This window comes from Nanorana parkeri, unplaced genomic scaffold (genome assembly GCF_000935625.1).
Source record: "Nanorana parkeri isolate BGI_ZX_2015 unplaced genomic scaffold, ASM93562v1 scaffold1053, whole genome shotgun sequence".
Lineage (NCBI taxonomy): Eukaryota > Metazoa > Chordata > Amphibia > Anura > Dicroglossidae > Nanorana > Nanorana parkeri.
The window spans coordinates 284,105-302,719 of NW_017307321.1; the positions used below are offsets into that span (position 1 = coordinate 284,105).

General features: G+C 43.7%; 1 protein-coding gene across 1 annotated transcript in view; it reads right to left on the reverse strand.

Annotated features, from left to right (window-relative positions):
- Positions 1-18,615, reverse strand: part of EIF4B (eukaryotic translation initiation factor 4B) — a 49,342-nt gene that overhangs the window by 29,605 nt on the left and 1,122 nt on the right. The window contains exons 2-4 of the mRNA XM_018567465.1: positions 4,568-4,732; positions 1,395-1,607; positions 231-352 (exon numbers count right to left, since the gene is read on the reverse strand). Coding sequence (XP_018422967.1) covers positions 231-352; positions 1,395-1,607; positions 4,568-4,732 — 500 coding nt within the window. The remainder of the gene's footprint in view (positions 1-230; positions 353-1,394; positions 1,608-4,567; positions 4,733-18,615) is intronic.

The window sequence follows — 18,615 nt, forward strand, 5'->3', positions numbered from 1 at the left end:
TATAAGGAAGCAAAGTCCTGCTTCTATCAAAATGGCAGCCTCCACACAGACAGTGCAGAACAAGACATGATAAATCAGTAATGGGGTAAAAGATTATCTGCAGAAAGACCACAGGCAACACTGAGGACCAGTCTAGAGATTGGGACGGGATGACTGGCTAAGTCCCTGTCCCCTCGTTATCTATTCAAACAGGATGCATGGCAGGCAATATAATATGCAGATTAACGTACTTCCTCGTTAAGACTCAAAGCCCGCAGAAGAGAGTCCAAGTCATCAAACTCTGCGTAACCAAACCCTTTTAATCGCTCAGGATTGCTGGGTTCACGGGGCAGACGAACAGCGTCACATGACCCTGAAATAAATATACACCATCACACTGGACAAGTGTGTAAGTTTATGCAGTCATCAATCTGACTGCAGGGGAAGAACAGTGATCGTGGAAAATACATGTCAGACTAGATCTTCTGTTAGCTAAAAGGTGTCTGCAGAGCGCCAATAAATGAGATCCTTTCAGACTTAAACATAATCCTCTGGATTCAATCCAATATCTATAAGTCATAAATGTGCATTAAAAGGAAATCTGCCATTACAGAAACATGGAGGCCGCCATAGCTGACCTTTTCTTCTGAAAATGCTCAATCTCTGGTTGTCATGCTGAGCATCAGGCTACAATACTGACCATAACAGCCAGGCAACCAACATTTTTTAGAAAGTCCACAACAGCTGCCCCCAAATTTTGCTCATAACGGGAATATTTTTAAGTTGTTGTTTAAATAGTACTTAAAGCCTGTCTTATGAAATTCCCCACACAGCAGCATTTAGAACAGGAAAAGAGGCAGCACTGTAAGCCAGTCAGGTTTTACGACATTGCACAGGGCTTGAGGGAAGAGCACATGTATGAACTCTGCTCCTTCTCTACCCTATCTGGGGTTGTAGGGGTCCTTGAGCAAGCTATTCCTTTAACCCTTTCGCTACCAATGATTAAGTCAGCGGCAGTACCCACATGTAAACAGTTCACATTTTCACAGTGCACGGTTGGCTTACTCTAAAGCCACCCTAATCACTTCCACATCTACTGTAACATGTGCCCTCCAGAATGAGAGCAATAACTGGGGGGCCATCTTTTACTGTTCTTTCTAATACATTGCGCACTAAAATTAGAGTGCATTCATTAATGAAAATATGGATTTGATAAACAGCAGTGCTGTTATAGTGTGACATAAAAAAAGTGTACCTGCCACCTTTTTATTCTACAGGGTCTCTGCTTTCAGAAAATATATGTTTTGGGGGTACCAGCTGAAGGATGGGGGGGTGGGAATAAAAAGATTATCAGATAATGCATTCTCAACTGTTCAATCTTAGCCATGGCCATAGGGTCGCTATATAGACAACACTTACATTCAAGCCCCTGAAGAACTTTTGAATGGATTCTTCAGTCACATCATAAGGAAGGTTTCCAAGGAAGGCAGTGAAGGGAGGACTTTTCGGCAGGCGACTTCGATCTACATCAGGTTCACGCGCAGCTCGGGGGGCCGTGGGAAGGATTGAACGATCAATGTGGGGATTTCTGTACCCATCATCTTCATTACTATGCCATGTTGTGGAGACTAAAATTGATGTAAACAAGAGAGAAACATTAATTCAAGACAGAAAATTAAACTTTCACAAATTTTGGACATTTGGGTGTCAAAGTGCTAATGACAGCTGCCAGTGGCAAGATTCTGCAGACAGCAACGAAATACAGGGCGATGGTGGGCTGTTGCAACAGCCAGCCTGCTATTGGCCATTTCAAATTGCATTAGCAGGCTGGCTATTGCACCCACCCACTGCTTGCTGTGCCCTCCTCCCAGCAGGGTGGAGAGAGCTAGGGACTCCAACTAATCGATAATGATAACAGTTGACAACTATTCTCATAATGGATTAGTTGGTTGCAGCACTACTTAACCATTAACAAAAATGTATCTTATTAGTGTATCACTCAGCTGTAGAGCCTGAAATCATCTCTAAATTTGTGCTGATACTGTCCTTCCTTCTGCAGGGTGGCTCCTTTAGTTCCCCATGGTCCCTGTGTGTATTGTAAAGTAGCCACAGCTCTAAGATCCCTTCCCTAATGGACTACAACCTCAATACAAATTAGCAAAATAAACCTGAGATTGTAGTCCATCACAGGAGTGATTAGGGGAAGGATCTTGGAGCAGTGGCCACTTTACAACACACACAGGGACCATGGGGAACTAAAGTAGCCCCCTTCCAGAAGGAAGGGCAGTGTCAGCACCAATTCAGAGATGATTTGAGGATCTACAGGCTGAGTGATACACAAATAAGATACATTTTTGTTAATAGTTGAGGTACATGAATGCATTTTTAAGCGTTAACACCTGAATTTAATGTCACTTTAAAGTAGAGATGAACTAATTGTGCCTGAGGAGTATACATTTACCTGTTGTCTTTAATCCCTCCTGAAAATTAGCAGTGCACTTCCTGGTATGGGAGTGTGCCTAGGCCTGCAGCCTCATAGCTGTACATCTGTAGTGTGACATTCTAAGGCATTGTATATGCCAGTTACCGATGGTTTAATCCGATTTTGTGATGTCACATGTTTCCTTCATTCTGTGGAGCTGCGTTTTCTGCACTTCTCCTGCTGACGCTGATTATTATTCCAGCACCAGTCATCAAGAGGAGTGCTCTGACATGAGAAAGCAAAGCCCTGCCTCAACCAAGCAACCCTGATGGCTGCCAGCACACACAATGTGTGTGTGAGATAAAATATCAGATGGAGGGCGACCAAAGGCAAAGGTAACTAGTAATTTGCCCTCTGCCTGCCTTTTTTTAGGGCACAGCTTCTAGAGTCGAATATTTATATATTTTGTTAAGGACATATAAAGGCTTTTATTTGAAGCAATTGCACTATTACATAGATGGCACTGCAGGTAGAAAGCTTTAATTTTTATCAATGAAGGATTCAGTCTGCATGTGATTAGTATGTCAGAGACACAGGCAGTTCCCGGGTTACATACAAGATAGGGACTGTAGGTTTGTTCTTAAGTTGAATTTGTATGCGAGTCGGAACAGGTACATTTTTTAAGTAACTTCAGGCAAAACAATGTTTTTAGTTTTGGATAGCATAGGGAAGGACCACGTTTGTTTTGCTGTCTGTTCGCCTTGTCCAGAAGATATCATTTAAAAAAAACTTATTTAAAATGACACCAAAAAAAGTTTCTATTTTTAATTTTAAACTATTTTTTTAAAAATTTGTTTGCGTTTTAAATTTTTTACTTTTTTTTTAAATTTTGTCTTTTTAAATTTTAGTTAAACTTTTTTTTTTACTTTATTGCTGGGAGCAATAGCCAGCCTGCTATTGGATATTTCAAATTGCAATAGCCAGCCTGCTATTAGATATTTCAAATTGCAATAGCAGGCTGGCTATCTGCCCACTGTCAATCAGCAGAGGGGCCTGAAGGAGAAAGTTCTCTATCAGGCCCTCCCATGCTGATTGACAGCAGGCAGTGGGCGGGTGCAATAGCCAGCCTGCTATTGCATTTTAAAATATCCAATAGCAGGCTGGGTATGGCTCCCAGCCTGCAGATGTAGAGGAGGCAGGGGGGCGGGGCAGAGGAGGGGGCTGCAGGGGGGAAGGGGAGTATCGGGCGAAGAGGAGCGGCCCTACCAGGGGAAGAGGAGGAGCCGACCGGGAACCGCAGGGGAGGTACGAGGGGCAGTGGAGGAATGCAGCGGTCTCCCTGCTGCCTCCGCCAACACAGGCAGTCACAGTTCTCCTAAACGACAGGCAGTTGCATACACGCCTGTGTGCATCGGATGCCCGAACAGCTGTCGGGGGGGCTAGTTGGACCTCGGTTCGCAAGTACGGGTTGTTCGTAAGTCGGGCGTTCGTAAGTCAGGGACTGCCTGTAATTGGTTCTCTATCACCAGCGAGGACTGAAGCTAGCACCTGTGTCAAGTATCAGCTGTTCGTTCTCAAACAAAAGGATGTTTATTAATGTAAAACACATTGTGGGATCCAATTGGTTAAAGTGAATCTGTGATTGGTCCATGAAGGGAAAAAGCAACACGTTGACTTTAATGTGGACCTCCACAGACACATTGCTTTCACTACCAGCACCTGAAAGGTGTGAAAGTAAGTCCTGTGTAAGGTCAGTTGCTGGAGCCGTAGGTTAACTATGGACTCCCCAAGTGACATCATTGATTGATTGAGCGCCGTCACATTTAGACACATGCTCCTCCATACCCATGCTATTAGGTTTCTTTTTGGTCCCAGCATTGAATGGAATGGCGTGGGAGCAAAGAAAATGTAAGTATATTCTCAAGGGGAAATTCAAGATTACCTGTTGCTTTGTTCTAATGGACAAAACAAAAGTTTGATTTAAACTCTTACACCAGATTTTGAAAGCTTTAGGCTCAGCAAAAAAAATTGTTGCACTATCAGCAATGCTGTACACAACTATTGCATCTACCTATGGACATTTCATAATTAGATGCAGTTCTTATACAAACTACCTCATGAGTAATAATAATAAAAAAAAAAAGCATAAACAAAATACCGACTTACCATCTCCCTCCAAATCATCAGTCTCATCTGCCCAGCTTACAGGTTTGGGTACAAAGGTGCTGCCACCTCCGCCACCTCCACCACCTCCACTACCGGTATTACCTCCATCCTCCGCTAGGAAGTCAGTGAGGGTAAAAGTCTTTCCCTTCTTGGTCTTCTTCTTGCCTAAGAGATTACAGGAAACAAGAAATTAAAGCAGGCCAAGGTGAAATCTTAAAAGCACGTGAAATAAAAACAAAATCCATCTTGTATGTTCGTAGAAGTAACTGGTCAGCTTTGCAGCCTCTTCACTTTTGGGGCATATATACATTTGCATTTTGCTGCATGGAAATGTGATTCAAATAGAGATTGCCCATGGGGTTGGGTCACATTTATGTTTAGTGTGATAGGCAAACTACATGGACCCATTCACACCCATGTGTGGGCATGACAACGTGTGCTGCAATGAACATGCAAAAGTGTAAATTCCTAAAGTCTAAAAAGGTGTCCATATACACTGTACGATTATCGTACGAGAATTGCGGGAAATCCCGCGATCGTACGATAATTGTAAAGTGTATGAAAGGCGTGCGACCATTTCTACTTTACGGTCGCACGTCTTCCTTTGAACAAGCAGGCTTGAAAACCGCCGAGAATCGTACGATTTTCGGCGGTCTAGTGGCTTGCTTGTTCGACAACTGCCGAACGGGCCGGTGTGCGCACGCGCACACTGCCCGTTTGCAGTCATCGGAAGCCCACCCCTCATTGCAGTCATCGGAAGCCCGCCCCTCAGGGGGGCAGGCTTGCGATGATCGCATGTACGATCTGCCTATCCAAGATGGCAGATCGCACAAGCTATTAATTAGCTTACAACCATCGCAAGATAAAAGTCGTGCGATGGTTGTAAAGTGTATGGGCACCTTTAGAGTTTCTAAGAACTAAAACAAGTTTAAAAAGGTGCCCATACACCTTACAATTATCTGCAGATTTTCTGTGGTCAGATGGAAAAAGTACAACAGTTTGGCCTCAGGTGGAGATTACTCCATCCACACAGTTAAGTGTAGATGGAGGAATCTGTTGCACGTTTTCCATCTGACTAGAGCTGCAGCTAACGATTATTTTCAACCACAGAACATCTGCAGATAATTGTAAGGGCTATGGACAGCTTCAGACAAAATCTTAAAAGGAGAACTATGAGATGAGTGATTTCCACTCACCTCATAGTTCTAGCCGACCTGTGACAATAAGACTGTCACAGGTCGGTTCAGTAGATCGGGAGGTGAGCGCACACATACCGGGTTCGCTCACCTCTCGATCCTGTCACGGCTCTCTGCCGTGACAGGGGGAGGGGCTGGATTCCCCTCTCCGATCTGCCAGCGCTGACTGGCGGAACGGACGGGGGAGGGGGCGGGTACAGCTGGCTTTGCCTCTAGATAGGCAGATCCAGCTGTCACTCACGCAGCTGGGCGGATCCCATCATCTACGTCGGGATCCGCTCCGGCGTCTCAGTATACCGCGAGCTGTAGCTCGCGGTATACTGAGCTTAGGGTAACGGGAGGACGCTAGTTTGTGTCCTCCCGTTACCCTAAGGAGAGCTATGGGGAAAAACACTGACCCCATAGTTCTCCTTTAATATAACCCTTTGATTTCTGCAATGTAGTCTATTCAATTTTGCAACAATGCAGACATTTTTATTACCTAGCAGGAGCTAATAATGGGTAACTCTGCTTGATATTGCATAAGAAATTTCCCAACATATTGAGAGAGAAAAAAAAGGGCCAACATTGACTTTTTCGATGAAGAGTGAAGCATGGTGGCTGCCACGTGCACACTGCTATCACTGCCAGGCATGGATCATGGAAGGTCCTAGCTCAGAAGCAAGTTGCTTATCTACAAGCAGACATGTCACCACCCACTGTCAGGGAGCTTTATGCCGGTCAAAAGCCACCAATTTAAAGTTTGGAGGAGTTCTAAAGAAACTATTCTAAAAAGCAGGCTGCAGACAGAATACACAAATCAGCAAAGAAACTGTTTCTTTTTTAAATTCATCTCTTCACTTGCAGAAATAAACCAAACGAGATAATGGCCTGCCCTAAGATAATGCAAGAATACTGTCATAATTACTGGACACAGTCTGCTGTGCTCAATACATTATTAGGAGCTTTATAGGCTATTTAAAAACAATTGCCATGAGTTAGGCAATTTATACACCTAAACAATTGAAGCGAGCCAGGGATGCAACAACTGAACGATACAAAAAATTAAAATGAGAATCGTTGTCAACGATTCTCATTATCGATTAGTTAATAGGGCCACTGCTGCACCTCTGATGCTTCTCCGTTCCCCCCAGCTGTGCCTCAGATGATGTCAGTGGTTGGGAACAGCAGCCAGCCTGCTATTGGCTATTTTAAATTGCATTAGCCAATAGCAGGCTGGCTATTGCACCCACTGCTTGATGTCAAACGGCAGAAGAGGACCTGAAGGAAAACTTTCTCCTTCAGTTTCCTTCTCTGCTGATTGGCAGCAGGCGGGGGCAATAGCCAGTCTGCTGTTGTCTAATGCAATTTAAAACAGCCAATAGCAGGCTGGCTTTTGCTCCCAGCTGCTGCTGTGTTGACATTCAGCTGCCTCAGAAGGCAGCTGTCATTCCCAGGGAAGTGTAAAAAGGTGACACTGGGGGTCTAAAAGATCCTTAATGTCACCTTAAAAAAGACAACCTGTCACCTCCAATGTTCCCTCACATAGGGGGCTTGTGAGCCCCCTTATGTATTAGCAATGAGGTAAAAAAAAAGTAAAGTCCCCCCCATACTAATGGAAAACACAAGTCAAGTGCATCTATGTAGAAAAACATTGATTGGGCTACACGTCAGCTATCGCCGCATGCGCCGGGGGGAGAGCATTAACTCTTGGGCCAATATTCATGGCCAACTCTAAACTGATGACGTGTGTGTGTGTTTAAAGGAACACTTTTTAATCAGAGTATAGCATCAAGTCAATTAAACTCCTGGAATATTGATCAGGTCAGTTTAGCAGTTTCTGCTTCTTTGGTGTTAATGAAATTAAAAGGTGCACAAGATGGGCAACAATGAGACAACCTCCAAGACAGGAATGGTTTTACAGCTGGAGACCACTGACTTTTTTTTCACTACTCATCTTTTCTGACTCTTTCACTAGTTTTGGATTTGGCTAGAGTCAGTGTCACTCCTGGTAGCTTGAGGCGATACCTTGACCCTCTAGAGGTTGCACAGGCATGCCAACTCCTCCAGGATAGCACCTCAATACATGCAATTGCCAGAAGGTTTGCTGCGTCTCCCACCAGTCTCAAGAGCATGGAGGAGATTCCAAGACACAGGCAGTTACTCTAGGAGAGCTGGACAGGGCCGTAGAAGTTCCTTAACCCATCAGCAGGACCAGTATCTGCTCCTTTGTGCTAGGAGGAACAGGATGAGCACTGCCAGAGCCCTATAAAATGACCTCCAGCAGGCCACTGGTGTGAAACAGACTTCATGAGGGTGGCCTGAGGGCCCGACATCTTCTAGTGGGCCTTGTGGAGATTGATTGGCATTTGCTATTGAACACCAGAATTGGCAGGTCCGCCACTGGCGTCCTGCTTTTCACAAAGGAGAGCAGGTTCACCCTGAGCACATGTAAAAGGGTCTGGAGAACCTTATGCTGCCTGTAACATCATTTATCATGACCGGTTTGGTGGTGGGTCACTGATGGTCTGGGGAGGCATATCCATGGAGGGAAGCACAGACCCCTACAAGCTAGACAATGGCACCCTGACTGCCATTAGGTATCGGGATGAAATCCTTGGATCCATTGTCAGACCCTACACTGGTGCAGTGGGTCCTGGGTTCCTCCTGGTGCACGACAATGCCCAGCCTCATGTAGCGAGAGTATGCAGCCAGTTCCTTGAGGATGAAGGAATTGATACCATTGAATGGCCCCCACGCTCGCCTGTCCTGAATCCAATAGAACACCTCTGGGACATTATGCCTCGGCCCATCCGACGCCACCAGGTTGCACCTCAGTCTGTTCAGGAGCTCAGTGATGCCCTGGTCCAGATCTGGGAGGAGATACCCCCAAGACATTATCCGTCGTCTCATTAGGAGCATGCCCCCACGTTGGTCAGGCATCCATACAAGCATGTGGGGGCCATACAAACTAACGAGTACCATTCTGAGTTGCTGCAATTACATTTCAGCACAATGGAATAGCCTGCTGCATAATTTGTTCACTTTGATTTTTGGGGTGTCTTTGAATTCAGCCCTCTGACCAGCAACTGGGAACAGCAACTCAGCCACGAAGTGGTAGGTCACATAAAATGACAGAGCGGGGTCAGCGCATGGTGAAGCGCGCAGAAGTCGCCAACTGTCTGTAGAGTCAATAGCTACAGAACACCAAACTTCGTGTGGCCTTCAGATTGGCACAACAACAGTGTGTAGAGAGCTTCATGGAATGGGTTTCCATGGCCGAGCAGCTGCATCCAAGCCTTGCATTACCAAGTGCAATGCAAAGCGTTGGATGGAATGGTGTAAAGCACGCTGCCACGGGACACTAGAGTGGACACTGGTGGGCGGTTGCCAGGAGAACGGTACTTGCCTGACTGCATTGTGCCAAGTGTAAAGTTTGGTGGAGGGGGGATTATGGTGTCGGATTGTTTTTCAGGGGTTGGGCTTGGCCCATTAATTCCAGTGAAGGGAACTCTTAAGGCATCAGCATACCAAGACATTTTGGACAATTTCATGCTCCCAGCTTCGTGGGGGATGGCCCCTTCCTGTTCCAACATGATTGCGCACCAGTGCACAAAGTTCCATAAAAACATAGATGAGTGAGTTTAGGGTGGAGGAACTTGACTGGCCTGCACAGAATCCTGACCTCAACACGATAGAGCAGAGGCTGCGAGCCCGGCCTTCTCGTCCAACATCCGTACCTGACCTCACAAATGCGCTTCTGGAAGAATGGTCAAAGATTCCCACAGACACACTCCTAAACCTTGCCGACAGCCTTCCCAGAAGAGTTGAAGCTGTTGTATAACTGCAAAGGGTGGGCCAACTTAATATTGAACCCTAAATTCTGGTGTGGGATGTGCGTTGTGGTGGCATGAATTTCAATGGCATCCCAAACGCACCCTCCTGCCGGCAGTGTGATCACCTGCACTAGAACGCACGGTACTGCAATGCTGTGTGTTCCAGTGCAGTGTGAGTGCAAAAAATATGCATGCAGTTTTATTCTGAAGAAAACTTTGTTTGCAACACTGCATGGTGTATTTTATTTTAAATATGATTTTTTTTTTACCCGACTAATCGAAAAAATAAATAAATCGGCCAACTAATCGATTATGAAAATACTTAGTGGCAGCCCTGGAGCTAGTGTGTGTGTATATGTGTGTGTGTGTGTGATATATATATATTACACACACACACTTATGATGAACCAGGTAAAACTCGCTTAGAGGTTGCCCGTCTGTTAGCTCCTGCCTAACATCTTTTGATTGAAAAATCAAAGGACAAGGGCGACAAAGTGGCAGCTGAGGGAGGCCTGCATCCAAATCAGATGCAGGCACCGTTTAGGTATTTTGACAGCCAGTGGAGCCAATTGAAAAAATACAAACTAGATTGTTTTTTTCATTCAGCCTAAAAACTGAAATGTAACAGTTTATGCCCAGCATTACAGTACCAGTGAGAATAGGTTCACCAGACAGAAGTGAGGGGAAATCTGACAAAGCAATAAAATCTGATTGGGATTCTAGCCTTCCCATATGCTACAAAAAATAAAAGGTATTTTGACAGCCAGCGGGGCCTTGCATCTTATCAGGGCCACCCAATGGCTGATGAGCATTATAGGATTGGAGGTAGTGGTGGAGGAGATGGCAACAATATGGGATGAAGCTACATAAAAATGTGCAAACCGCACTTAAAACGTGCAAATAACTGCATGCTGAATAGGTGTGAAGCAAGCCTAAGAGGAACCAGTCAAGATAAAAATCATAGAAGCCCACTTTTTTGCAGAACATGCAGCAAAAAGGCAGCTCCCATATTACTTAAAAAAAAAAAAAAGGAAAGTAAAAACTGTTTTTTTGGCTACATTGAACAGTCTTTGCTGCTCTTAGTGGTGATAATTTTGCATTTCAGTACCTACATCTTCTGAGATGAAATGTTGCAAGTTGCAGTTGTTACTACAGCGTTAAAATGTAACTGCAAACCTATAGTCAACGGGCTCACATCGCCCCTATTAAAGTGACACTAAACTCAGGAGTTAAATCTTAAAAACACATACATGTACCTCAACTATTAACAAAAATATATCTTATTTGTGCATCACTCAGCTGTAGATCCTCTGAATTCATAGTGACACTGTCCTTCCTTCTGGAGGGTGGCTACTTTAGTTCACCATGGTCCCTGTGTGTGTTGTAAAGTAGTCACTGCTCCAAGATCACTCCTGTAGTGGAGTACAATCTCAATACAAATGAGTAAACTAAACACGAGATGCTGGCAGCATTAGGCCTTGTTCACACCAAATGCAGACCAGATCCAGTCAGGTTTCTGCACACGGAGTGTAGTGGGTTGTGCCGCGTTTTAGATGCGTTTAGGGCCGGTTTTGGTAAAAAAAAAAAATTTTTTTTTTTTTTAAAGTTTAACATGGACTTTCAGGCACTTGCATGCGTTTTTGCGTTTTAGATGCGTTCCAGACCAGATCCAGAGCAGGTAAAATAGGGCTTGCCGCATTTTTTTCATCCGGTCTGGATCCGCACGCTGCGATGTGAACTGGAGGTCAAAATACCATAGGAATACATTGGACGCAGTTTTGATCCGGTCTGCACCTGCTCTGGTCTGGATCTGCTCCGCGCTTGGTGTGAACAAGCCCTTAGATCTCACTAAAGACCTCTGATCGTTTCTAGAATGATCAGAGGTCTGATACAATGTTTCAAACTTTTGTTACAAGTTACATAGTTCCAAAGCTTCATAGAAACTTGTAGCAAAAAAACCCCCAAATTAGTACACAGGCTCTGTACAGAGCTGTCAAAACTGTGATAGGAGAGCAGTTCAGATGTCAGATACTTTATTGCTGATAGAGCTGCAACAGTTAATCGATTTAGTCGATTAAAATCGACGATTGAAAAAGAGACCTCAAATCAGGTATCTGTAAAAGCTTAATTCTTTCATTGATGGATGCCTCAATACTGAGGCATCCAATTATGAACGGTAACCGCTGATTCTCAGCAGTTACTCACAATTCACTTAAAGTCACAATTATCCCCCCCCCCCAGCTACATTAAGGACTTACCTTATGTGATGCCTCGAGCCGATCATCTTCTTTCCAGTAGTTTTCAGGAGTCCCCCCCAGCGCTGGTGTAGGTCTCCGATCCAGCACAGACTCCTCGGGGGTCCCGCGGTGTCTGTGCGCATGCATTCACTTCTGCTGTGTCTCTCCTCACTGAAGATTTCTACTGCGCACGTGCCTGCCCCATCATCCGCCCGAGAAGCTCCAGATCTTCAGATGGGAGTGAGCGGTAATTACCTTTTTGGTAACTTTTATTTTTCTAATGTTTTTGCATATATCTATTGCTTGCTAGCATGAGATAAATGAAAAAAAAAAAAACAACCAAAAAACTAGTTTACATTATACTTGAATGCCCTAATCTACTGACAAAAATCCCATGCGTTTGGGTTTTCTTACCAATTGTGTGGTACTTTGTATGCAAGTCAATTCACAAAGATTATTCTGGAGATTTCAGCTTTTAGGGCAGGTTCACATAATTTTCCGGACCAGATCTGGAATGCAGTGCATTGCGTTTTGCCGTGTTTTTACCATGTTTCGGGGCGGTTTTGTTTTTAGCTTAAATAGGGCTTTCAGGTGCATTTCAGTGCGTTTGCATGAGTTTGTGTTTTTTTATGCATTTCCATGCGTTCATCCATTCCAGACCAGACAAAATGAGACATGCAGTATTTTTCTGGTCTGGAACGAACTGCGCTGGTGTGAACAGAGGCCAGAAATAGCATACATTAGGGATACATTAGGATGCATTTTGGAAACAATCTGGTCTGGTGATCTGGATGTGGTGTAAATGGGCCCTTAATACATCACTAGCTTGCGGCTGGTGCGTACAGCGAGTTTCTGTGAGGTGTAGGGCTGCAACAACTAATCGACATAATCGATTATTGAAAAAGTTGTCAACTTTTTCAATAATCGATTAATCATTCTGCATTCATTCAATTTTACACTTTTAATTTCACTATATTGCACACCACACTTTTTTTTTTCTTTTTTACTTCCACCGCTCCAAGTTTGCTCCTGTGATGGACTACAATCGCAATACAAACTAGCAGTCCCATCAATGGAGCCGTTTTTATAAACTTTAATTTTCTTTCTAATCGATTTTGAAAATAATCGTTAGCTGCAGCTCTAGTGAGGTGTCAATCAAGGAGAGTCTGAGGTGGTGATCAAATGAGGACAGATGAGAAATGAAGACTTTGAACAGTTAAATGTGTAAAAATAATGACATGTGTAAAATAAGTAGAATAGCGTTGTAAACGATTACTTGTGCTGCTCCTTTAAGTGTTATGTCTACACAAACATAAATGCACATTGCTCCATATTTTAGCCTTTCAAAAAAGCCTCCAATACAGAACAATACTTGGTGACTATACTAACTTTGTCATCTACCTCTGCTGCACTGCTATGAGCCCTACTTGAGCTCTCCCCCATGGACTACAGGACACCTCCCACTTATGTTAACCAAGACAAGGGGAAGGTGTTCTATAGTCCAACAAAATAGAACTGAGCAGGGCTGACAACATTGCTTGGGATCTTCTGTATGTTCAGCAGTTTTTATAAAGGGCTGAAACATACAAGGTTATTCAGTAACGGGTGAAGAGTTTGGAGAAGGCAGGAGAAGTGAACAATCTAGGACAGAATAGCTGAACCGGAAAGTGAGCTAAACTGGAGAATTTCTCCAAATCAACTATGTTGTCCTAGAGATTGTTCACTTCTCCTGCCTTCTGCAAAACCTTCCCCCTTTTGTGAATATACCCGATGGGGAATATATTGCAGATGTTTTACATATTTTTAATTTTATTTAAAGCATTAATGTTTTAATTTATGCAACTTTACAGAAACCAATGAATGAGCTCACAGTCAGGTTCACACTTACTTTCCTTCGTATATGCACATAGATCTGTCTAATCTGCCAGCAATCACCAAACTCATGAATCACAGCTGGCTAGATTTTAGAATGAATATTTCTATCCAGATCTGAGAGATCGGCATGTCATTTTAAAGAAAAATCCATTTGTGAATAGCTAATACTCCTGATTCAATCATAACACTGAATAACCCTAAATGCTTGTTTATTTTAATGTACACCATTCAACCAAGGATGACCAACTGCAGCCAAAAAAAAATGTCTATGTTAGGAATTACTGACAAACTATTGATAATATCTGAACTTGCAATAAAAGAAAATGGTATAAAAACATGAAAGGGAAGCAGCTGTACTGACAGCAGATGCTAACAACACGGTCACTAAACCCTCAGCAACATAGGCAACTCTATATGCCCACACTTGACATATCATCCTCATGGACAGATATAGAAAGTGCAAGAAGGAAATTCTAGAGACAGTACCTAAAACATGACAAGTGCCAAAAGCAAGGGGACAGCTGTATACACCTAATGGTGGCCATACATTGTTAGATTTTCCTCCAGAAATAGTACACAAACGGTTCTTCAAACACGAATTGAACAGTTGATGGTACACCACCGATTTTCGTTTTAATATTATGAACAAAGTTTTTCCTTCGGAACAGGTTGTAAAAGTTTCTCTGACCGAACGAAAATCGATGAATCAGTGGGGTTTTTGTTAGTCAAAAACCTCAGCAAGAACACAGCACATGTGCAAAAGGAAATTATTCCCATCATTCGTCAAAAATTGGTTGGTTAGAATGGCCAACGAACGATATCTAAAATCAACATTTGGCTAGGCTTGATGGGGTATTCGAGCTAGAATGGAACGAGGGTTCGTGGCAGGAACGAACATTTTCAATAGGGATGTTCCGATACCGTTACAAGCATCGGTATCGGGACCGATACCGGGCAGTACTTGTCAAAATGCCCCGATACATAGCGCCAAGCTTGCGCTAGGTTTTGTTTTTTTCTTTACCTGCCGTGCCGAGCGTCACTGCTGCTCTGGTGGGGTCCAAATTTAGGTGGGCCAAATTTAGGTCCTCTGTAGCTGGCGTTATTCTGCATTGCGCTGTATATAATTAGAGCTGCAACAATTATTCGATTGTCAATTAAAATCGACGATGGAAAACGTTGCCAACGTTTTCCATCGTCGATTCATCAGCTAAAGGGAATACCACCAGCTATAGAGGAACTACAAATCCCAGCAATAATACATTATACAGGCTGTTTAATATATTATTGCTGGGATTTGGTGTTCCTCTGTAGCTGCTGGTGTTCTGCATTGTGCCACTGTATTATACAATGCAGACCACCATGCACAATACAATGCAATGCAGAATACCAATGTATAATACACCGGCACACTGCAGAACACCAGCAGCTACAGAGGAACACCAAATCCCAGCAATAATATATTAAACAGCCTGTATAATGTATTATTGCTGGGATTTGTTGTTCCTCTATAGCTGCTGGTGTTCTGAAGTGTGCCGCTTTTTTTTTTTTTTTAAACAGAAAAAATAAGGACAAGTCCCCCTTACCTGTTTTTGAACCATTGTATGTCGCTGCAGCCGCGTGCTCCGCGGGCGTGTCTGGCTTGTTCGGTGGGCGGGTACGCGGCGTGTGCGCTGTGGGTGTGGCGTAACTTGTGCATGGAGCCGTGAACAGACGGGCGTGTGTGGCAAATTTTAGCCGACGAATCGACAATGGAAAGCGCTGACAGCGTTTTCCATCATCGATTTTAATCGACTTAATCTAATAATTGTTGCAGCTACATCCTGCAGAACATAAGCAGTTAGAGGAACAACAAATCCCAGCAATAATACATTATACAGGGTATTTAATGTTCTCCAGCGTGCCGCTTAAAAAAAAACCAGGAAACATTAAAAAGCTCTTGGCCAATCTCGACTTACATTGAATGACGGTGTTGTCGGCGGACAGCAGCGTTGTTGGTTGTCGGCGGGTAGCAGCGAGTCGGGAAGCTCACCGGGAGGAGAAGGCCAGACGCATGTCCTCAGCGTGTGCGGTGGCGTAAGCAGCGGGTTTGCCGGCATGTGTGGTGGGCGTGGCACGAGCGGCTTAACAGGCGTGGCGTGAGTGGCGGAGCTGGAAATTTGAGACGGAAAACGTTGATAACGTTTTCCATCGTCGATTTTAAATCGACCTAATCGAATAATTGTTGTAGCTTTAACTGGGACCTCCAGCAATCTATTACTTTGCCCATTTAGAGCAGGGTAAAAAGCATGCCAATTCCCAATTATGCTGTGGCAGATACTCACCTTCCCATCAACCCTTTTGCCCACCAAAGCCTGGAAAAGCACCAGGTAATTCCAGGTATAAGGGAGTGCGACACTCTCGCCTTCCTCCCATGAAGATGTGCTTTAGGCCTGACTGGCCAAGGGTCCTCAGCCCCTAGAACCCACAACTTACAAAGGCACCATGGCCACTAGGGAAGCGTGGTTAAGGTAAGTGTCAGTAGAAGAAAGGAGTAGACTATTGAGTCTACTTATTACTATGTCTGCAGGCTTGCTTCAGGCTAAATGCCTCTCTGATAGAAGCAGCCGCTGCAGCTTTTCAGTTGTATATGCGTTCCAAGGAAATAGCCGTGACACACCGATGTGCAACAGATGTTTTTCTGCTACTGAACAAGCAAGTAGCTCAGAGATCCGACAATGCAAGTCCCTATTAGTAACTAGCTTGATGACAAACTTCCTTTAATAAGAGTTGGGTAATAGCTGCTGCCAGAGACAACAAGCATTTTTGCTTCAGATTGGAGGAAATGACGTGCCATGCTATTGCTTCTTCTTGTGTTAATATAAATCTATTTTTTGACTTTCGGCTCAAACTTCCTCTACCCACAATGCAATCCCCAAAACACAAACACACTTTATAAACATTCTACATTGCGCTTAAATGGCAAACGCAGTTCTTGCACATGTAGTCACCCATAAAAGACCAATGAAAAATGAGCGACCATGCATGGCAGCACAGGTCACAACTTGTTTGTCTACTTCATTCAAACTGCAATTCACTGCACTTTGCCAAACATTTTTGATGCCCTAAAATGCAACACATAACAGGTCACTGCACTACAATGCGATATTGATTCTAGGGCTTGTTCAAACCAGCCACACACTATTCAGGGTGCAGGCTCGTGTCAGTTTTGTAGCGGCGGTAATGCAGCGCCTTGCATTGTTACAATTCAAATTACCTTTTTTAAAAAAACACTTTATTTAAATGTCACTAATGGCATGTCCCTAATCATTTCTATTAGGGATGCGCCGATATATTGGCCGAAAATGGCGGTGCATCCATTCTTTCTCTCCTCCCCTCTGGGCGCTGCTCAGTGATCGCTGAGTGTAGATAATTGAGGACATGGTATGGTTACTCTATCCTCAATTACGAATGAATGTGAAGTGATCTACAGCACCTCCTGTTCATTCATGATTGTGGATATAGTAAACATACTCTGTCCTCAAATTATCAATGAACAGGAACACTCAGTATAGAGGATTCCTGTTCATTTATAACAAGGGCTGCAGAAAAAGAGATTGAGGACTCTATTCTCAATCTCTTTTTCTATTTTAAAAGGGTAATATCAGTGGTCTTTTTAGAAGTAATATTTCCCCGAAGCCGCTAAAAGTAAAGTAAAAAAAAATTAAATATTTAATAAAAAAAATAAATGAAAAAGTTTATAAAAAATAAAATTTGAAAAAAGTTAAAAAAAAAAAACATTGTCCACATTGCCTCTTGTGTTGCATCACTATTCACGGAACATGTGCTTCCAGAGGTGAATGAGGACTGCACAACACAGGTGATTGGGATGATTATACGTGTGTGCGTGTGTAGGAACCCTCAACTGTATATTGTGAAGGGTAAACCAACATTATTTAGAGACAAGCAGCGACACTCGTATTTCACTGTGTGCATGCCTACTGTGAGCACAAGCTGACATGTACAAATCAGAAATATCACAGCAGTTGTACCCTCCAGTAGTCACAACACACAAAATACATGGGGGAAGGGGATTAAAAAAACAAAAACTGGAGCGCACATAATCTGCAGCAACCAATCAGCTTCTCTCTTTAGTTTGTTCAGTTAAACTTTGAAAATAAAACAGAGAAGCCTATTGGTTGCCATGGCCAACTGCTCTCATTTATATGAATTCCTCCCATTAAGTGGAATTTATCAAAACTGGGGCAGCTGTGCATGGCAACCAACCAGCTTCTCTCTTCCATTTTCAAAGCTTAACTGGACAAACTGGAGGTGCCGATTGGTTGCCATGGGCAACTGCTCCAGATTCTGTCTGCTCCAGTTTTGATAAATTCCCCTCCATGCATTTTTAAAGCTGAACTCCGGGCACAAAAACTTTCACTTAAAAATATTCCTCTAAAGCAGAGGCGGGCAACTCCAGCTGTCAGGGAACTACAAGTCCCATGAGGCATTGCAAGACTGACAAGTTACAGGTCTGACTCCCAGAGGCAGTTACAGCACATCTGGAGGGCAGGAGTTGCCCAGCTCTAAAGTCACAAATCCTCTGCATACTCTCAATGTCTTTACAAAGCCAGATATTACCCAATACAAGTGGCAGTGACATAATCACTGTGCAGAGAGAGGAGTTGTGGGAGGGGCCCAGCAGGCAGAAACAAGACCAGCCACCATGCATTATACAGGGATGCAGACATTTTTTTTTTAAATGACTAATCCAAGGACTAAAGCGGAGGGCCAATCTACTTGTATCTCATGACAACCTACTTGTCGTGATACTTTTAACCAAAACCGTATCTAACCGTGCTAAGAAGCGCTTTTCATTGGATGTCATGGGCAACTGCTCCAGTTTTGATAAATTCCCCTCCATGTTATTTTCAGATGCATTTTGTTGC